Genomic DNA, 22,704 nt, shown 5'->3' with positions numbered 1-22,704 from the left:
GTTGCTCCCGATGCGGTCTCCTCTACATTGGGGAGACTGGGCGCCTCCTAGCAGAGCGCTTTAGGGAACATCTCAGAGACACCCGCACCAATCAACCAAATCGCCCAGTGGCTCAACATTTCAACTCCCCCTCCCACTCTGCCGAGGATATGGAGGTGCTGGGCCTCCTCCACCGCCGCTCCCTCACCACCAGACGCCTGGAGGAAGAACGCCTCATCTTCCGCCTCGGAACACTTCAACCCCAGGGCATCAATGTGGATTTCAACAGTTTCCTCATTTCCCCTTCCCCCACCTCATCCTAGCTTCTAACCTCCAGATCCCCTGACCTGTCCGGACTTGTCCGACCTGCCCAGCTCCTTTTCCACCTATCCACTCCACCCTCTCCTCCCTGACCTATCACCTTCATCTCCTTCCCCACTGACCTATTGTACTCTATGCCACTCTCTCCCCAACCCCACCTTCCTCTAGCTTATCTCTCCATGCTTCAGGCTCTCTGCCTTTATTCCTGATGAAGGGCTTTTGCCCGAAACGTCGATTTTGCCTGTCCTCGGATGCTGCCTGAATTGCTGTGCTCTTCCAGCACCACTGATCCAGAATCTGGTTTCCAGCATCTGCAGTCATTGTTTTTACCTCACTGAAGATGTTACCTAGTATGGTGACGAGACGTCTGAAAATGCACCTTCCAGCTCAGCGAGCAACCTACATCCACATGGGCATTGTCCAAAGATGAATATTGAAGTAAATTGGGTTCAAATTCCCTGGAGTGCAGAAGAACAAGAGAAGATCTAATGGAGACATTGAAGGTTCCCCACAGGGTGGATGCTGAGAGGTTATTTCACTTGGTCTGTGAATCTACAACACCAGGGCGATGGTGGAGGGAGAATACAGGATAAGGATCTGATCCATTTGGACTGTGGTGAGGAGAAATAATTTCAGTCAGAAGGAATTCTCTACCCTGGCAAGCTTTGAATACTCCATCCTTGAATAGATGGAAGGCTGAGGCAAATAGATTTTTGGGGGATACGGGGAGTGGGCAAGAAAGAGAGTTGAAGCCCAAGGTCAGCAATTAAATGGAGGTGCAGGCTCAATGGGCTGAATGGTCTACTACTGCACCCATTTCTCTTGTCATGTTCTTGAACTCTCTCCCACTTGTTTCCTTTCCTTCAATACCCTCTTAAAAATTAATCGATTTGACTGTGCTTCTAATTCTGCTTTCATTAACATCTCTGTGCCTCCTGTTTGATCTCCTCCCCCCAACTCACTGTGGAGGTGATTTGACATGCTTGTTTGTGAGTAGACATTTTTCCTACTCCCGAAAGGTAGCAAGGCTAAACTGTGAGGGAGGCAGCATCCAAGGAGCAGGAGAATCGACGTTTCGGGTATGAGCTCTTCTTCAGGAATGAGGAAAGTGTGTCCAGCAGGCTAAGATAAAAGGTAGGGAGGAGGGACTTGGGGGAGGGGCGTTGGGGATGCGATAGGTGGAAGGAGGTTCAGGTGAGGGTGATAGGCCGGAGTGGGGGTGGGGGCAGAGAGGTCAGGAAGAAGATTGCAGATTAGGAAGGCGGTGCTGAGTTCGAGGGTTGGGACTGAGACAAGGTGGGGGGAGGGGAAATGAGGAAACTGGAGAAATCTGAGTTCATCCCTTGCGGTTGGAGGGTTCCTAGGCGGAAGAGAGACGCTCTTCCTCCAGCCGTCGTGTTGCTATGGTCTGGGGATGGAGGAGTCCAAGGACCTGCATGTCCTTGGGGGAGTGGGAGGGGGAGTTGAAGTGTTGAGCCACGGGGTGGTTGGGTTGGTTGGTCCGGGTGTCCCAGAGCGTTTCAGAGAACACCAATGTTGTGAATGTGTAGCCAAATAATGGAGATATTTGTGAAAAGCAGTCTGTGCTCCAGGGAATCAAAGGGATGTGGCAGGATTGTGGAGTTGATGTATGACAGTCTTGCTCCAACTTACAGGCAGAGGAAGCTGGAGAGGACACGTGTGCCTCCTCCTTTTCCTATTTCTTACGTTCTTATGATCCAGTAACCTATGAACAAGCTCATGTCTGGACTCGCAAGGGAGCAATGAGCAAATTTGCTGATATTCCCTCCATTAACAAAAAGAACTTTAACTCCCTCCCTTTTCCAATGTGAAAGGAAAGTTGGATGGAACATGGGAAAAGTAAGGCAATTAAATGTTGGATCAACCTTTCCAAGCCTAAGGCTGTTCTTCCACACACTATAACTGTTCATTGATGATATGAGGTCCCTGTGGTCCTTGCACAGTTTCTAGTATTTATTCTCCAGAGATCAGTCAGACTTAACTCTTCATTGATACCTGCCCTTCATTTTTATTAGACGTGGCATTTGAATTCTCAGGCAGTCTGCTGTTTTGCCAGCTATCACCAGATGGAAGATCAGAGTAGGGTCGGCAAATTTCTCCTGAATTCTGATTTCCCGATGGGCCTCATTCTAAATGAGTATTCCCTCAGCTCCAGCTCAGACTCAACAACCTCAGGCAGTTCAGAATTATCAGCTACAGTTCTGCTTTTAACTCAATGAGGAACAGTGTTGCCATTTGTGCTTTGGGTTATTGCAATGGGCAAATTCAATGGTGGCCAACTGGACTCCATAAAATCAGTCGATGCTAGCCTGCAAGTCAGTTACTGACAATTCCGCAGTAGCTAGATATTAAAAATACTTCATTGGAATGTCCTAAGGTCATGAAAGATGCTCCAGAAATTTCTTTCTTTTTTTCCTCTTTGTGATAAAGAGTTGCCCTTCCCTCTGGAGGTAGCTCTCCCAGTTAGATGGTCCACTCCAATCAATTTTACAGGCTGATACAGCAGGGGGGAGAAAACCGAGGGAGTGCTACACTGTCTGTGGTGCACTTTCTTAAATACAACTTCAAACTGACAAAAGTGCCCATTTGTATAACTTGACGTGTTCTGAACGATATGTATTGTCAACTAACATCATTAACACATAATGTCTAGACGTGATCTCATCATTGTGAGATCTTGCTATTGAATCACCAGTGACAGTGGCTGTTTTGGGATACACCAAGGTCATGAAGGATGCTGAAAATATCGTTTAGTTTAACAATTGAGAGTCATATTAAGGGCAGAATTATTGAAAGGATAGTTCATCTATAAAATTTGAAGAAGTTTAAATGTGACTTGACACAAAGCAGGAGCCAAGTTCAGAAAATTGGGATTAAATAATTAGGGGGTTATTTTTGACTGACATGTATGTAATGGGCCAAAGGGCCTTTTTCTGTGCTGTAGACCTCTATGACTCTCTGACTAAATATCGACACAGATTAGTTTCTGTCTGCCATCCAAATGTTTTTTTTGTCAGAAAGAACAGCAGAAGATCATTTGGCCCCTTAAGACTGTTCTTACGATTCAACATTGTTAGAGCCAGTTTTAATTCCATTCACCCGCCCTGCCTCCTTACCACTCCTGTCTCTGAGCCAACAGCAAAAGTACTGCTCACAGGGAGTTTACTTTCAACGTGGATACATGGGGTGGGTGTGCGTTTTATTCCGTTAAGGCCCACCCAGGGGAGTTGTTCAGTCTTCAGTTGAAGAAAGCGGTTCGAGTCTCTCTTCAGGCGAAATTACTGCCTGGTTTCCTAACACATAGCGACTGATGTTGGGAGAGAGATAGGGCGGATCTCTGACGGCAGGATGTCGAGCTGTAGCAGTGTTGGCTGGCTTTGGTTGTGAAGCTGAGGGATATCTCCTGCTAGAGAGAGAGAGGACGACAGGAGAGTGAATGAGATCCGGAAGCTGGGGATGAGGACCTATGACAGACTGGGACCCAGAAGAGATGGTGTTTAAACGCCTGTTCCTGACACTCGATCATCATTTGCACTGGCACAGCTGAATGCTACATTCGCAAGAATATTGATAACATATGTAAACATACATTTCTCCAGCAAATGCAGTCTTATGGATTAAGACCTGGCGCATGGAGATAATCGTGCACTTCTGTTCAGGTAAGAAGGAACATGAGGAATGGAGACCCACATATATTTTGAAGTGGTTGCATTTTTCAACAAACTGCCCCCGCCCAGGATAGGGATCAGAGTGGGCTAATCCAGGGATTTTTTAAAAAAATCAAGACCATGACTAGTCAGACTTTTACAATATATTTTTAAGCAAAAAAGACTGTCTGAGGTGCTTGTGGAGTGTTCGCTAAAATACATTGTAATCGTTTCCAAACACTTTACCGAATTGAAGCCGAGGATGTGATGGTTGTGAGTCCGGGGTAATGCTGCAATATTCAGATGGGGCCACTCTCAAACACTCTCCTCAATGCCTAACATTAATTTCCCCTCATTCATCGGGTCACCGCTGTTTTGGGGTTATTTCTCTCTCTCGCTGAAGGGATGTGAATTTAAAGGGACATTTCGCTTCGTGATCGGGAGATTGGAGTGATGTGCAGCCTTACCCCTATCCTGTTCCCACACTGAGACTCCCCCTCCATCTTCCCCCCATCTACCCCCCATCTCCCACTATCTCCCCCGCCCCTACCAGCCTTGCTGCTGGGACTCTGTCAGACGAACCGTATAGAGACACCATCCCGAGTCCACTGGAACCCAACTGCAAATGGTTCATGTGAAACTAGTTAAAATCCAACTATTTCATTGAAAAGGGGGTCAGTGTTAATTGATCGAGAACCAGACAACTGTCCCCAGAGAATTTATACACAGGCTCATCCCCCTGAACTGGCTATTCACATTTCATTCTGCAGTTCCACACAGCAGCAGTACTGATGGGAATACAGGGTCACTACTGAGGGAAGGTCACAACTGAGGAAGTGCTGCACTGTCAGAGGGTCAGTGCTGAGAGAGTGCCACATTGTCGTAGAGTCAGTGCTGAGGGAGTGCCGCACTGTCAGAGGGTCAGTGCTGAGGGAGTGCCACATTGTCATAGAGTCAGTGCTGAGGGAGTGCTGCACTGTCAGAGGGTCAGTGCTGAGGGAGTGCCACATTGTCATAGAGTCAGTGCTGAGGGAGTGCTGCACTGTCAGAGGGTCAGTGCTGAGGGTGTGCCACATTGTCATAGAGTCAGCATTGAGGGAGTGCTGCACTGTCAGAGGGTCAGTACTGAGGGAGTGCTGCACTGTCAGAGGGTCAGTGCTGAGGGAGTGCTGCACTGTCAGAGGGTCAGTACTGAGGGAGTGCTGCACTGTCAGAGAGTCAGTGCTGAGGGAGTGCTGCATTGTCAGAGGGTCAGTGTTGAGGGAGTGCTGCACTGTCAGAGGGTCAGTACTGAGGGAGTGCCGCACTGTCAGAGGGTCAGCACTGAGGGAGTGCCGCACTATCAGAGGGTCAGTGCTGACGGAGTGCCGCACTGTCAGAGGGTCAGTGCTGACGGAGTGCCACATTGTCGTAGAATCAGTGCTGAGGGAGTACTGCACTGTCAGAGGGTCAGTGTTGAGGGAGTGCTGCACTGTCAGAGGGTCAGTGCTGAGGGAGTGCTGCACTGTCAGAGGGTCAGTACTGAGGGAGTGCCGCACTGTCAGAGGGTCAGTACTGAGGGAGTGCCGCACTGTCAGAGGGTCAGCACTGAGGGAGTCCCGCACTGTCAGAGGGTCAGTGCTGAGGGAGTGCCGCACTGTCAGAGGGTCAGTGCTGAGGGAGCACCGTACTGTCAGAGGGTCAGTACTGAGGGAGTGCTGCAGTATCAGAGGGTCAGTGCTGAGGGAGCGCTGCACTATCAGAGGGTCAGTACTGAGGGAGCACCGTGCTGTCAGAGGACCAGTACTGAGGGAGTGCCACACTGTCTTAGGGTCAATACTGAGGGAGTGCCGCACTGTCAGAGGGTTGGTGTTGAGGGAGTGCTGCACTGTTGGAGGGTCAGTGCTGAGGGAGTGCCACACTGTCAGAGAGTCTGTACTGAGTGAGTTCCGTACTGTCAGAGGGTCAGTGCTAAGTGAGTGCCGCACTGTCGGAGGGTCAGTGCTGAGGGAGTGCCACACTGTCGGAGGGTCAGTATTGAAGGAGTGCCGCACTGTCAGACAGTCAGTACTGGGGGAGTTCAGTACTGTCAGAGGATCTGTACTGAGAGAGTGCTGCATGCTGGAGGGTCAGTACTGAGTGAGTCGTCCAATATCTGACAGTCAGGACTGAGGGAGTGCTGCATCACAAGCACTTAGTCACTGCTGTCCCATTTATCAGTGATCTGGTTCCTCAGTAGTGACTTTCCAACAGTGCGATGCTCTCTCATTGTGACTCTTTTCCTGTGTAGCACTCCATCATACTGACCCTCCGATAGTGCAATGCTCTCTCAGTATTGACCCTTTGACAGTGCAGCATTCCCTCCAAGAATGTGACAATGCCTTTGTACTTATCCTCTAACAGTTCAGCCCTTCCTCAGAACCAATGTCAGAGTAAGCTATTAAACAATTGGCTTCTAACTGATGAACACTTCAACCCTCCATCAATACTGAACCTCCAACATTGTGGCACTCAGTCAATAGTGACCCTCCAACAATGCAGTTCTCTCTTTGTTCTCGGTTTTTTTACTACCAAACAGTCCATACTGAGGTGGCACCATATGTCAGAAGGTCAACACAGGAGGACTGCTGCCCCTGTTGGTACTCCAGAAAAAATTTGAACAATGCCCACTCAGCACAACATAAAAGAACCATTTGTATTATTCCAATGAAGCACAGGAGAGCTCTCCCCCAGAGTAGTCACTGAAAATAGATTATCCAGGAATTTGCAGACTGACTTTTGTTGAACGTTGCTGGGCAGAGACTGATAGCCAGATTGCCAGTGCTAAAAGGGAAATTAACAGAGTACTTTGTTCACTATGCTACATGATTGAACATCCTGCAGTTGTGAAAAGCACTATATAAATGCAGGCCTTTAATTTGTCCTTCAGCAGTGGTATATCACACATTAGCCTGATAACTTGTGCAATTTTTGTCCCTGTGTTGTGATTTATTTTTTTATTCACTTGTGGGACATGAACATCACTGGCTGGGCCTGCATTTATTGCCCATCCCTAGTTCCCCCAATGAACGTGGTGGAGCTATGGATGGACAGAAGTGTGCAAAAGTGATCAGTTGAGCTATACCATGCATTGTAATGTATCCCTCTTGTGATTCTTTTTGAGAATGAACACATTGCCTCAGTTTTCAATGCAAGATTCTAAGGATGGGAGTGTCTTTTTGCACCAGAGTTTTAACAAGTAATCAATGATGTAACATGCAAGTCATTGTGATGGTGCTGGTGTTTTATTGCTTTCAGAGCAGGAGACAGTCAACTGTCCAGTGCCCAATGCAGTTTGTGTTGCTAATATGTAGCCATGTATGGCTCAGTGTGTAATTGCTTTTGCTTTCAGAGGTCTGTTTGAGGCTAATTGCTTAATGACTTACCCTGACGTCAGTGATGGGTCAGGCTGGCTTTCACTTTCCTTGCTTCACATTACTCTTTGTTTCATGTGTGGAGGTACAATCAATGTACAAAAATCCCATGGAAGACAGCAGGGCAGTTCTCTCAAGTTGCCTGGCCAACAACCACACTCCGGCCTTGTGTCAAAAGCAATTTACCTTGTTGTTATCACATTGCCCGTTTGCAGGAGCTTGCTGTAAATAAATTCACTCTGACGTTTCCTACGTTGCAACAGTCATCGTGTTTCAAAACAGTGCTTCCGTGTCTGTAAAGACTTTTAAAATGTCCTGGACTTGTGAAAGGTGCTATGAGAATGCAAGGACTTAAATAGAAATGGTGTGCAGGGGATTAGGGAAAAGGCAAGTGTGGCTCAGTGGTTAGCATTGTCGCCTTACAGTGCTAGGGACTCGGATTCGATTCCCGCCTCAGGTAACTGTCTGTACAGTGTTTGCACATTCTCTGTGTATCTGCATGGGTTTCCTCCTACAATCCAAAGATTAGATTACCCACTGTGTAGCAACAGGCCACTCAGCCCAACAAATCCAAAGCATGACCCATTCCCTACCCTATATTTACCCCTGACTAATGCACCTAATGCTATGGGCAATTTATCATGGCCAGTTCACCTGACCTGCACATCTTTGATTGTGGGAGAAAACCGGAGCACCCGGAGGAAACCCACGCAGACACGGGGAGAACGTGGAAACTTCACACAGACAGGCACCCGAAGTGGGAATCGAATCCTGGCACTTTTGTGAGACAACAATGCTAACCACTGAGCCACTGTGCTGTGCTAAAAGAATTTCAGATTCTTAAAAATTGAATTTAAATCTCCCCATTTGTCTCGGTGAGATTCGAACCTATGATCCCGAAACATTAACCTGAGGTTCTGGATGACTGGTCCCAGTGGCATTACCACAAGACCATCACCTTCCCCACGTTCAGATTAGGGTTAGGTGGGTTGGCCATGCTAAATTGCCCAGTGTCCAAGGATGTATAGGTTAAGTGCATTAGCCATGAGAAATACAGGGTGAAATGGTGGGGGGTGGGAATGAGTCTGGGTGGAATACTCTTCAGAGAATTAGTATGGACTTGTTGGGCTGAATGGCCTGTTCCCACACTGCAGGGATTCTGTAAGATTGGCTCCAGGTATAGAATCCGAGCTGGCACAATGTGCCAAATGGCCTCCCTCTGTGGTTATCCTTTTCTATCCTGTACATTCCTTGTATTTCAGATGTACTCATGTTACTCAAGTAAGCTGTGATTTTCTTGTTTTTGTTTTACAGTTAGTCTTTTCTATCTTCCTCTCATTCTCGGGAGCTCCATCCGGATTGGTCTAGGAAGAAACTACTCTAACCTCTGTGAGTGAGTGACTCTGGTGAAGTGACTACTTTTATTGGCCGTGTAGGGACAGTACTTGTGGAATGGTTTTCCTATTGAACTGAAGAATGTTCAACATCAGGTAGAGATGACAACATTCAACAATCCTGACCCTCTCAACTGCAGTACTCTACCTAGGCCTAGTTTCTCCACACACTTAGCTCATTCTCGGATCCTGTTAGAAGTTGTGCTACAATATTCTTTCCCCAGGAAGTCATTCCCAAGTTATATTGAGTTGGAAGTGTTCCGTTTGACTTCACTTGCTACCACTCAGTAAGTCACGGATACAGGTATATGTTCAGATTCAGATGGCTCATGACTCTCGTATAGAGTCCAACAGGTCTATTGAAAATCACAAGCTTTCAGAGCACTGCTCCTTCATCACTTGCCTGTGCGCTTCCCTCCACTTCACCTGATGAAGGAGCAGTGCTCCAAAAGCTTGTGATTTTAAATAAACCTGTTGGACTGTAACCTGGTGATGTGTGGCTTCTGACCTTGTCAACCTCTGACACTGGCATCTCCAAATCATATTTTCAGATTCCAGGTCTATCAGCTGCCTACCAAATGTATCGGGGAGGAAGCTCAAGAATAGGGAGGGAGAGAGGCTGCAAGGGATTAGATGAAAAGGCTGTCAAAGAGAAAGAGCAGTTTTCAGTGTGTCAACAAAGGAATGCCCAGCCAGGAAAACCTGGAGATAATGAAATCCTTGAAATGGACCTCTAGCTCAAAGCTGCATATATTCAGGTGCTGGCAGGAAATGTCGTGGATGCTACTGTAACAGATGCTGTTAATTGTTCAATTTAAAGCTGGGATTGAAACTTGAGATGCAGTAACAATGATTGTAACTACCTGGTTAAAATCTTCTGGTACCACATCAGTTGTGACCTCACCAGTCTGTGGAAGGTAGATTTTGGGGATGGCTTTTTTTATTGCAGAAATGTATCAGCTGTTTTTTTAAGAAAAATGTTTAGTTACGAATTTATGCCTGTTACTTGTGTCAATCTAAATATTGTTGCATCTAAGAAATGAGTGCTTTCTTTGTGGCTTTAACTTTAATGATGTCTGCTAAAAATTGTGAATATTGATGAATTCCTCAATTCAGTTTCTGTGTGAGTCCAAATGTCATATATGTCAACTGAAATCACCTGATAAACAAGTTAGTGAGAATCTAAAAGGAACCTCCAAAATCCAGAAAGTAGTCACCAAAGATAAGCAAATGGATGATGATGGGATAGTGTAGGGGGATGGGCTCAGAATAGTTTGCAGGTCAGCAGAACATCAAGGGCCAAAGGGCCTGTTCTGCGATGTATTGTTCTATGTTCTATGTTCTAAAAATCAGAACCTTGTGAAAATCTGAAAAATAGCTCTCAAAAAACATATTTTTAGCTCTGTTCTCAAATATGAAGGATTGTGCGTGTGTGCCTGTATGTGTGTTTGTGTGTGCTAATGCACACAAGAGACTGGAGGGTTGAAACATGAAGATGTGTCTTTACTTTAGAGGTGCTGGTTTAGTGTGACCTACTTTAGATCAGTGAGTTAAGGAATGATGGACGTGTTGGAGCATATTACTGCCAATGCTGGAATCTACTGAAAACCAAATACGCTGGAGATCACAGCAGGTCAGGCAGCATCCATGGAGAGAGAGAAAGCTAACATTTCAAGTCTAGATCAGAAGCCAGTAAGGACTGCAGATGCTGGAAGTCAGAGTCAGTAGATGTGAGGCTGGAAGAGCACAGCAGCTCAGACAGCATCTGAGGAGCAGGAGAGTCAACATTTCAGCCCGAAACATTGACTTTCCTGTTCCTCGGATGCTGTCTGACCTGCTGTGCTCTGTCAGCCTCACATCTATTGACTTTTAATCAGAGTCTGTGTGGGATAGATGTGTAGGATTTGGTGCGTCTCAGGACCCAGGCAGCAGAGTTTTGGATGAGCTCAGGTTTGTAAGGAGTTATGGATGTAAAGTTGTCCAGGAATGTATCTCATGACAGAGAGAGAAAAACAGAGAGAGAGAGAGAGAGAGAGAGAGAAAGGGCTGGCTAGGAGTTTAACACTACCAGTCATTATGCCTCAGGTAAGTTAGACAAGGTGGGTTCTTCATAGTGACCTGAGCTGAGAGAGGAATCAAATCTACGTTGTTGGTGTCAAAAACCAGCTTACGGACAACTGACCGCATCCGAGTCATCAAGTATACTAGTGGCAAAGGCATGGATGAGGGTTTCCACAGCAGAATAGCAGTTGCAAGAGAGCAGATAGGTGATTTGCAGAGGTGGCCGTAACCATTTTCATTGAGGGCAAGAACATTATCTGTTAACCTCAGTGCTGTCTTTCCAAAATGTGGCAGGGTCACTGCATGCTCAGCTCTGAGTCAGGCATGAATGGATTGAAGTTCCTTACCAGGGATTTAGAGTAACAGAGTCATAGAGATGTACAGCACGGAAATAAACCCTTTGGTCCAACTCATACATGCCAATAAGATATCCTCTACAGTATAAATCTAATTGCCAGCATTTGGCCCATATCCCTCTAAACCCTTCCTATTCATGTGCCCATCCAGATGCCTTTTAAATGTTGCAATTGTACCAGCCTCTACCACTTCCTCTGGCAGCTCATTCCATACACGCACCACCCTCTTCTTGAAAATGTTGCCCCTTGGACCCCTTTAAATCTTTCCCTCTCACCTTAAACCTTTACCGCCTAGTTTTAGACTTACCCCACCCTTCAGAAAAGACCTTGTCCATATATCCCATCCATGCCACTCATTATTTTATAACCTCTAAAAGATCACCCCTCAGCCTCCAACGTTCCAGGTTAAATAACCCCAGCCTATTCAACCTTTCTCTATAGTTAAAAACCTTCAACCCTGGCAACATCCTCATAGATCTTTTCTGAATCCTTTCAAGTTTCACAATATCCTTTCTATAGCAGGGAGACCAGAATTGCACGCAGTATTCCAAAAGTGGCTAAACTAATATTCTGTACAGGCAACAATGACCTCCCAACTCCTATACTCAATGCACTGACCAATAAAGGAAAGCATACCAAACACCTTCTTCACTATCCTATCTACCTGCGACTCCACTTTCAAGGAGCTATGAACCTGCACTCCAAGGTCTGTTTCTTTCAGCAACACTCCCAGGACCTTACCATGAAATATATAAGTCCTGCTCTGATTTGCCTTTCCCAAAATGCAACACCTCTAAATTAAACTCCATCTGCCACTCCTCAGCCCATTGGCCCATCTGATCAAGATCCCGTTGTACTCTGCGGTAACCTTCTTCACTGTCCACTACACCTCCAATTTTAGAGTCACCTGCAAACTTACTAACTATACCTCCCATGTTCACATCCACTCATTTATATAACTGACAAAAAGCAGTGGATCCAGCACTGATCTTTGTAGCATTCCACTGGTCACAGGCATCCAGTCTGAAAAGCAACCCTCCACCACCACCACCTTCTGTCTTCTACCTTTGAGCCAGTTCTGCATATAAATGGCTAGTTCTTCCTGTATTCCATGTGATCTAATCTTGCTAACCAATCTACCATGAGGAACCTTGTAGAACTCCTTACTGAAGTCCATATCAATCGCCTCCACCCCTCTGCCTCATCAATCTTCTTCATTACTTCTTAAAAAAACTCAAGCTAGGGAGACACGATTTCCCACAACCTGAGCATATAAAATCGACAGGCACGCCCAGTGCAGTACTGACAGAGTGCTGCACTATCAGGGGGTGCTGTTTTTCATTAATCTGATACCCTGCCTGTTCTCAGATGAATGAGAAAGATCGATTGGTCATTACTTTGAGGAGAACCAGTACACTTACCCTGGTATTCTCGACTATTCCTACTCCTAGACCAACATTATTAAAAGCACTTTCTGTACGATTCATCACATTGCTATTTGTGGAAGCTTGCTGTTCATTTCCTACATTACAACAGAGACTAGAATCAAAAATGTACATCAATTTTTTAAAATATTCTTTCATGGGATGTGGCTGTGATAGGTGAAAATCCAATGATGAGCAGGTTAGGAAGGATTGACCATGCTAAATTACTGTGTAGTATCCAGGGATGTGCAGACTAGGTAGATTAGCCATGGTAGATGCAGGCTTATGGGAATAGACTGGGGGACTGGATCTGGATGGCTTGCTGTTCAGAAGGTCAGAGCAGACCCGATGGGCTGAATGGCCTCTTTCCACACTATAGGGATTCTATAATTCTGAAACCAGCATTTGGTGCCCATCAATGAAGTGCCTCACAGGGCCATTCTAGCTGACCACATTGTTGTGAATAGGGAGCCGCATGAAAGACAGCAGAGTTCTCTGAAGGATAATAGTGAGGAAATGCGTTTTTATGATAATCAATGATAATTTCATAGAATCATAGAAGAATCATAGAATCCCGAGAATGTGGAAACAGGTCATTTGGCCCATCGAGTTCACACTAACCCATGAAGAGCATCCCAACTAGACCTACCGTTTACTTCTATCCCTATAGCTCTGCATTTCCCATGGCTAACCCACCTAGCCTGCACATCCCTGGACACTCGGGGCAATTTAGCATGGCCAATCCACCTAACCTATACATTTTTGGATTTCATGGTCACCATTATTAAGGCTAACTTGCCACTGACGGTTAATTGGATTTAATTTCCACCAGCTTTTCATGGTGGGATTTCATCTCCCTGAAGCCTTAGGCTGGGCTGCTGGAGCCTGAGAACTGCTCAGAGTCATTCTAACATTGTGAAAGACCTTGTATAAATGTACACCCTTTCTTTATAAGTCAATAAACCTGGGACTAACATTCACATCCCCTGCAAGAAAACAGTCAAATCTCGACTGGACGGGCCCATAAAACAACGGATTGATTTTCTAATTGATTTTGGTTTTCTCGTAACTGCTGATCAATTCCACTTCCAGTTTCAGCAAGTGGTTCTAAAACAACTGGCCTTCCAGCAGTTCACTGATAAAATAAAGGATGAGCTGTTCCCACTCCTGGTCATAGTCTCCTGATAACTCCTGGAAACAGCTGTTTATCAGGGGCTCGACTGTGAAGTTCTCTACAATCAAATAGCCTGCCAGTGTTCAGGTCCTTAGCTTGTATATAACAAAATACAGCTACAGAGTATGCTACGTGCAAAACTATCCACACCTCAGAAGTCACTACTTAGAGGAGACAGGTAGAAGTTGGTAGCTAAAAATTAATAGAACTGAAAGAGGCCATTCGGCCCTTTGAGTCTGTTCTATTGTTCTGTTTGATGATGGACATCTTCAATCTCCTTTTACCTGTTTTGGTTCCATATTCCTTAAAGTTCCCAAAAATCTTGGTCTTGAACTTCTCAATTGACCTCCAGCTCCAACACCTTTTGAGGGGAGACAGTTCTTTTGTGTGGAAGATACTTTCACTACGTTTTGTTCTAGACTTGCCTTCTACCCTCTCCAACCAGTGGAAACCATTTCCCTCTCTGTCCACCCAAACAAATCCCATCAATTATCATATAGATGGATCTTACAGAGAGCTAGAATAGTGGGCTGAATGGTCACCTTCAGCACTGTTAAATGGTACGATTCTAGCAGTAAGATGTATGTCTCAGAGACACCCTGGATAAAAAAGGAACAGTACAGCACAGGAACAGGCCCTTCAGCCCACTAGATCTGCACCAACCATGATGTCATTCTAACCTAACCCCATCTGCCTGGTGCAGTTCCTCAGACAGAAACTACCTCTGATTGTTCATCCCTCTGAGTAAACCTGAGAAGCAGAGCAGCAAATCAGGCACTGCTTATAAATATCTGCCCTCTGAAGCTGTTGCCAAACAGCATAATAGCATTGTTTGCCATTTGATTAAACTCCACCAAGACCCTAATGAATGACTGGGATGAATTAGAAATTTAAAAGCAGATTTGTCTTCCTGAAGTACCTTGCAGGGCCTCAAGATGTCCCAGAGTGTTTGCAGCGGATGAAGCACTTCCTGAAATGCAGTCACCGCTTTAGTGTAGCACCCATTACCCACACAGCAAGCTCCCACAAACCGACTGGGGTAGCACGGTGGCTCAGTGGTTAGCATTGGTGCCTCACAGATCCAGAGACATACACCTCACTGCTAGAACCCTACCATTTAACAGCGCTGAAGGTGACCATTCAGCCCATTCTAGCTCTCAGTAAGATCCATCCATATTATAATTGATGGGATTTATTTGGGCAGACAGGGAGGGAAATGATTTCCACGGGTTGGAGGGGTAGAAGGCATTTCTATTTCGATTCCAACCTCAGGTGACTGTCTGTGTGGAGTTTGCACATTCTCACCATGTCTGCGTGGGTTTCCTTCAAGTGCTCTGGTTTCCTCCCAAAGATGTGCAAGTTAGGTGAATTGACCATGCACATTGCCCATAGTGTTCCGGGATGTGTAGGTTAGGTGCATTAGTCAGGAGTAAATGTAAGGGAATGGGTTACTCTTCGGAGGGTTGGTGTGGACTTGTTGGGCCGAAGGGCCTGTTTGCACACTGTAGGGATTCTGTGACTGTGATAATGACCAGGGAATCTTTTTTTCTGGTTGTCGATCATATCAGGGCTGTGAGCTAACTGAGGGAAGAAACTAACTGAATATTACTACAAGAATTATTGATGCAGTCACCAGAAAAACAAAATCCTAGCTATGGGTAAGAACATAAGAAATAGGGGCAGAAGTAGGCCATTCAGCCCCTGAAGCCTGCCTTGCCATTCAATTACATCTTAGTTGGTCTGTCCAGGCCACAATTCCTCTTTCATTTAAGCTCCTTGTTGCCCTTCGATCCCCAGTATTTCAAACATCTATCTGCTTCCTCTTCAAATATTTTGTAATGTAGCCTCCACAACTCCCTGGGGTAGAGGATGCCAGTCAATCACTATCTGAGAGAAGAACTTGGGGTTGAAGAGTGAGTCGGGGTGGGAGGGTCTGTGATGGCTCAATGGGTCAAATGGCCTCTATCTGCAGTGTATGGATTCTGTGATCCTTCTCATCTCGTTCCTCGCTTTCTTGTTGACAGTCTTGAAATTGTGACCCTTAGTTCCTGTACAGATACCAAACAGCGGAAATAGAATATCCTTCTTTAACCTGTCAGAATTGTTCATCATTTTCAAAACCTCAATAAGGTCACCTCTTAAATCTTCTCTGCTCTAAGGACAATAAGCCTAATCTTTCTAATCTTTCCGTGTATCTAAAATCCCTCATTCCTGGCATCATTCTGGTAAATCTCCTTTGAACTCTCTCCAGGGTTTTTACTTCCTTCCTTAAATAATGTGCCCAGAACTGAACACAATCCTTCAAATGTGGTCCACCCAATGACTTGAAGAGGTATAGCATCATTTTCTTGTTTTTATACTCCATGCCTCTATTTATAAACCTAAGGATCCTGTAAACCTTTTTAATAACTGTTTCGACTTGCCTGGCCACCTTCGGAGAATCATGCAGGCGAATCCTGATGTCCCTCTGCTCCTGTGCTCATCTCAGAGTTGCATCGTTGAGCCTGTATAATCTCTCCATGTTTCTTCTACCAAAACCGTCTCAATCATCTTTTCAACATCTACCCGGTTACTCCACTTCAGAATCTTGTATGTTTCAATGACATCACGTATCATTCTTCTAACATCTGTCGAATAAAGGCCTAACCTGTTGGGTTTATCTTAATCAATCAACCTTTCATCACAGGAATCAGTCCAGTGAACCTCTTCTGAGCTACTCCCAATGCCATTATGTCATTTCTTAAACACAGGGAACAAAACAGAACAGAGTATTCCAGGTGCAGCGTCCCTAACACTTTGTACAGGTGTAATAAGGCTTCCCTTTTTTAACTCTACCCCCCAGCAATAAAGGACAAAATTCAATCTGCTGCCTTACTACTTGGTTTCCTGTACAGAAACATCCAGGTCCCTCTGTGCAGCACTTTTCTTTGGAATTTCTCGACATTTATAAATAGTCTCCCTCTTGACTCTTCCTAGCAAGTGCATGAGCTCACATTTTCCTACATTCTACTCCATCTGCCACACTTATGCTCGCTCACTCAACCTATCTACATCCGCTCACAGATACATTATGTACTCATTACAACCACCTATTTTTGTATCACCAGCAAATTTGGATACATTACACTCCACCCCCCTCTTTCCCCATGTCATTGATACCGATGATAAATAATTGAGGTCCCGGGACTAATGCTTGTGACACTCCACTCGTTTCCAACCTGTGAAAGACCATTAATCCCAGTTCCCTGTAATCTGTTAGGAGAAAGTGAGGTCTGCAGATGCTGGAGATCAAAGTTGAAACTTTATTGCTGGAACAGCACAGCAGGTCAGGCAGCATCCAGGGAACAGGAGATTCGACGTTTCGGGCACAGGCCCTTCTTCAGGAATGAGCAGAGAGTGTTCAGCAGGAGAAGACAAAAGGTAGGGAGGAGGGACTTGGAGGAGGGGCATTGGAAATGTGATAGGTGGAAAGAGGTCAAGGTGAGGGTGATAGGTCGGAGTAGGATGGAGGCGGAGAGGTCAAGAAGAAGACTGCAGGTCAGGAAGGCAGTGCCGGGCTGGAGGGATTCGGCTGAGACAAGGTGGGGGGAGGGGGGATGAAGAAACTGGTGAAGTCCAAGTTCATCCCCTGTGGTTGGAGGGTTCCCAGTCGGAAGATAAGACGCTCCTCCTCCGACCGTCGCGTTGTTGTGGTTTGGCGGTGGATGAGTCCATTGGACTCATCCACCGCCAAACCACAACAACGCGACGGTCGGAGGAGGAGGAGCGTCTTATCTTCCGACTGGGAACCCTCCAACCACAGGGGATGAACTTGGACTTCACCAGTTTCTTCATCCCCCCTCCCCCCACCTTGTCTCAGCCGAATCCCTCCAGCCCAGCACCGCCTTCCTGACCTGCAGTCTTCTTCTTGACCTCTCCGCCTCCATCCTACTCCGACCTATCACCCTCACCTTGACCTCTTTCCACCTATCACATTTCCAACGCCCCTCCTCCAAGTCCCTCCTATCTTCTCCTGCTGAACACTCTCTGCTCATTCCTGAAGAAGGGCCTGTGCCCGAAACGTCGAATCTCCTGTTCCCTGGATGCTGCCTGACCTGCTGTGCTGTTCCAGCAATAAAGTTTCAACCCTGTAATCTGTTAACCAACCCTCAATCCACGCTAAGCATTACTCCCAGTTCCATGAGATCCTGTCTTGTACAGTAGCACCTTTTATGTAGCACCTGATCAAGTGCCTGATGGAAATCCAAGTAATTTCATCTCTCAGTTCCCCTTTACCAGATTTGCTTATTATATCCTCAAAGAACATTAGCAAATTTGTTGAAGGTAATTTTCTTCTCACAGAACTGCATTTGATTGTGTTAAGCTTTTCTAAATGTCCCGCAATTTCCTCCATAACAGTGTTTTCCCAAAGACAGATGTTACACTAACTGTTCTACAGTTTTCTGCTTTCTGTCTCGCTCCCTTCTTGAATAGGGGTATTAGAGTTCCAATCCACTGGAACTCTCCTGGAATCTGAGGAGTTCTGTAATATTTTGACCATCGTTGCAGCCACTTGTTTTAAAACCCTTTAATGCAGTCCATTGGGTCCTGGTGACTTGACATCTTTAATTCCATTAGTTTGTCAAATACTTTGCCCCGCATGATACAGACTCTTTCCTCCCATTAGTACCTTGCTTATGTGTTACAATCTGTGTGGGAGGCGTTGGTTGGCTCAGTTGGCTGTGAGGATGGTTTGTGATGCGAACATTGCCTGCAGTACAGGCTGAGGTTACTATGAGAGTCCCACTTTCTCAACCTTGCCCCTGAGATGTGGTGACCCTCAGCTTAGGCACCACCAGCCCTCTCTCTAATGAGAGAGAGCAGTCCTCCAGTCTGGTAGGATTGTGGCGGGTTTATCTATAATTCCTTTCTGCAGATGAAGGCACGTGTCTCTGTGATAGTTTAAACTAAAATAAATTCATCTCCACCTGGTGAGGCTGAGGCGGTAATGACCTCTTAATAGGGGTAGATTATCCTAACCTTTCCAGAGAAGCAGACACTGCCATGTTGAATGATGACTACCTTTGGGTGCCTGAAGACCTTCTTGTTTCAGGTGTTAGGCCAATTTAAGGCATAAACCTGGATCCTGTGGAATTACACAATCCCAAAGGTCAATCAATGCCTCATTGAGGGGCTGGACATCAGGCAGGGTACTAGGGATGGGGCAAGGGGTGCAATTCCTTGCTTTTGCTTCTGAAATCACTTCACCCTCACCCCATGACTCCCAACCATCACCACCATTGTCCCCTCACCCAACCACTTATTCTTTTCCTGTGTCCTAAATAATTCTAAGACACTTGAAGATTCTCCTCCGTGAGCAGTTGTGGAGCTCCTGAAATCCGGCACAGTGAGCATAAACAGTAAACACGCTCACATCATCAAATACACAGCAATAGAATACTACAGAAAGAACTTGCAAAGTGTTAACAACTCAGAAAGCAGTCTACCTCGTTCAATTGTTCTGTACTACTTATTTTCTGTACAAGCCTCCTCCCACACCACGTCTTCAAACCTATCAAGATATCCTACTATTCCTTTGACCTACTTATCCTACCCATTGAATACATCTGTACTATCCCTCTGTGGCTCAGAAGGTAAGAGCAGAATGGAAATGCATTAGTAATTGAAGCTTGAGGGAAAGTGGATGATGACACCTCTTCAGCTAGAAACAAGCATCCCAAAGGGTATTGGGCTTTTGCCCGAAACGTCGATTTTCCTGCTCCTTGGATGCTGCCTGACCTGCTGTGCTTTTCTAGCACCACTCTGATCTAAACTCCGAAAGGGTATTGCCTACCCTGCCCCACAGTGAAGGATATCTTACAATGGTTGGTGAGAAAGTTGAAGTTACATTCAGTTGTCTCGGTCCACACTGGTGCAAATGACATGGACAACAGCAGAGAGGAGGTTCAACTGAATGATTACCCGGAGTCAGGCCTCAGAATTAAAAGGTAGACCCCCAACTGAGATAATCTCCAGGATTGTTCCCAAAACCATGTGCCAACTGGCATAGAAGCAGACAGATCAGGAAACTTGATCCACAGCTTAGAAGCTGATTTAGGAGTAAAGGAGTTCCTTTTCCTGGGACACTGGGAGAGGAAGCAGCTTTACCAATAGGATGGATTCCACCTGAACCAGATGAAACCCATGTCTGACTGAATAGGGTGAAGAGGGAGGGCGCAAAGGCTTAACACTAGCAAAATGAGGGAAGTGGTCTACGAGAGACGTAAGCAATCAAAATGTAAACACAACAGGGTGGGAGAATGTAAGAAAGGATAAAGTAAGGGAGGATAGCATAGGGATACAGTTGTAGGTCTAAAACGATGCATAAAGTGAGAGGAAAATCAATTAGATATGAGTCAAAATTAAAATGGTGGAACTGGAGGTGTCTGTTTCACTAAACACATGGTTTCCCCAACAACAAAGCAGCCAAACAGCCCAGGAAAAGCCTGCCCCAAGCGGCCAGAACATGTTTTGGGCAGTTAGATTAATGCTGAGTCAGGTCTCTGCCGTCAGGAACAGGAAATCCCACTCTCTGGGATGGACTCTCAGATCCAGCTGTCCCAGCAATGCCAGAGCTCCATAGCTGCTGCTGGTACTGCAACCAATCCCATGATGAATCCTGTACCCCGACAGGCAAAGGGCATTGGGCCAGGCCAGTCTGGCTACCTTTGGAAGGGAGGTGCAGGGATTAGACAGGTAGGTTAATGTCCATGCAAACAGTAATGAAGGAAGCTTACTGTGTTCTGAAGGGTAACCCACATTGTGCAATGGACACCTTCAAGGAAAGCACTGACCTTAACTCTAGTCCCTTCTTTCTCACATTTTTAAGAACTGGCTAATAGAAAGGGGGCCATTCTCTCCTGTCCTCACCAACCCGATCACAGCAAGGGCAAGGGTCATTCTGGGCTGAGTCCAAGCTTTTAACCAAATCAATTGGCCCTTCATGATTTGTTCAGATATAATGAATGGCAGCTGATGTCTGACTCCCACTCACTCTTCTCTCCTTGTGCAGGTGGGTATTGGTTAGCTCATGTGGCTGGAAGGCTGCTCTCTGATGCACTGTGATACTAACAGCCTGGATTCAATTCCTGCACTAGCTGAGGTTACCCTGAAGGACTCTCCTTCTCAACCTTTCTCCTTGTCTGAGGCATGGTGACCCTCTGGTTCAACCACCACCAGCCCTCTGTCTTTAATGAGAGAGCAGCCTGCAGTGGGTGGCGAAGTCAACACCTGATATGTTTTAATACTTTCCCCTCCCCACATAAAATACACCCAACAGGGATAGGTAACATCTGGCTTAGAATTCCGTTTCACTCCCTGCTGAGCTTCTCCAGCACTTTCTGTTTTTATTTGTGGAATGGAACCAGATGTAACAGGGTTTACTGAGACACAGTGACAGAAAAGTCAGGGCCAGGAATAAAACATTGCAGCATAACCGATTTGGGAAAGATAGACGGAAGGAAACCAGGGAAGTGTAGAAGCCATCCTTCTTCAGGATTGTGATAATAATAGTGGGCTGAAAAAGGATGCAGTTATCAGCAAGACAAAAATAGAATCCATATGGTCAGAGATAAAAAAGTAGTGAAAGATAAATCACACGAGTAGGTGCAGTCTTGCTGATCACTGAACAGGATGAGGAATTCAGCAAAAAAATAAGCTGGAGTTTTATACCAACCTTACACACACACCTGGAGTGGGTTGGAAGGGGTTGGGGAGTAAAACCAGGTGGCATTGCAGAGGGGGTTGTTATTGCTTAATGCCTTCAGCTGGGAGTTTCCCAATGATGGGGTATCTGTTGCCTGCCCCCACTCCTCCTGGATTCATTGACAGCCTTGAGTCTGCGAAGATACACAATACCAGATTGTATCCCTGTCCGGTTCCACCCAGCATTAATTGGCCAAATAATTGTGTGAATCACAGCAACCAGCTTTGGTCTAGTTTTCCATGTACAAAGTGAAGGATTCTTTCAGAACTGCAAAGACCAATGGGACTTGCATGTCAACCTTATAGCAGTGTCAATGTGCTTCCCCCTCTCCACCCCCAGCTTTTAGCATTGCTGGTCTAAGTTCAATTCATTAATTCCATGAAATGAAATGAGGAGAGATTTGAGCAATTCAAGCCTTTATTTGCTTGTGTCTAGAAGAACAAGGGGAGATCTAATGGAAGTATATAAGATACTAAAAAGGGCTTCATGAAGTTGATGTAGAGAGGATGTTTCCTGATGTGGAATAAACTAGAACGAGAGGTCATAGTTTTAGGATAAGGGGGAGCAGATTTAAAACAGAGATGAGGGGGAATTAATTCTCTCAAAGGGTTGTGAATCTGTGGAATTCACTCCCCCAGAATGTGGTGGATGTAGGGACATTGAATAAAGGAGGAGAGAGAGATGCCTAACTAGTAACAGGTCAAAAGGTTATGGAGAGTGGGCAGGAAAGTGGCGTTGAGATCAGCCATGATCCATATTGAATGGCAGAGCAGGATTGAGGGGCTGAATGGCCTACACCTGCTCCAAGTTCTTATGTATTCATCAATATATTGCTCAAGGACACCATAGATCTTTACACTGCAGCAATACATTATGTTACGATAGACTGGCCACCTCTGAAGTGATGAATTCAGCAATTCAAGCAATCATGTTCAGTTTTGATGACCCTGTACATGCCCAAATGGATGGTGTAGCCAACAGATCCCCACTACTGCCAGGTCTCACAATATACCTGTGCTAGGTTCCATGAGAAATGCATCGTGATGGAATGACGCTTAACCTCCTATCCTTGACACAAGTAGCTGATACATTTACCATATTAGAATCTCAGCTGCTCACTTGTTTGAGAATGTCCTCACTTGTTTCAATGGGCACCACCCTCCGTTCAAATTCACTTGTCAAATGGAGCAG

General features: G+C 45.7%; 1 protein-coding gene across 1 annotated transcript in view; it reads left to right on the top strand.

Annotated features, from left to right (window-relative positions):
• Positions 1-3,515: 3,515 nt before the first annotated feature.
• bean1 (brain expressed, associated with NEDD4, 1) overlaps positions 3,516-22,704 on the top strand; it is a 105,194-nt gene continuing 86,005 nt past the window's right edge. The window contains exons 1-2 of the mRNA XM_087995563.1: positions 3,516-3,980; positions 8,675-8,749. Coding sequence (XP_087851689.1) covers positions 3,953-3,980; positions 8,675-8,749 — 103 coding nt within the window. The 5' untranslated portion in view covers positions 3,516-3,952. The remainder of the gene's footprint in view (positions 3,981-8,674; positions 8,750-22,704) is intronic.

This window comes from Chiloscyllium plagiosum, unplaced genomic scaffold, assembly GCF_037043375.1.
Source record: "Chiloscyllium plagiosum isolate Xiang-an unplaced genomic scaffold, Cpla_swu_hap1 HiC_scaffold_17, whole genome shotgun sequence".
In the NCBI taxonomy this organism is placed as follows: Eukaryota; Metazoa; Chordata; class Chondrichthyes; order Orectolobiformes; family Hemiscylliidae; genus Chiloscyllium; species Chiloscyllium plagiosum.
This window is presented reverse-complemented; position numbering and strand designations above follow the sequence as displayed.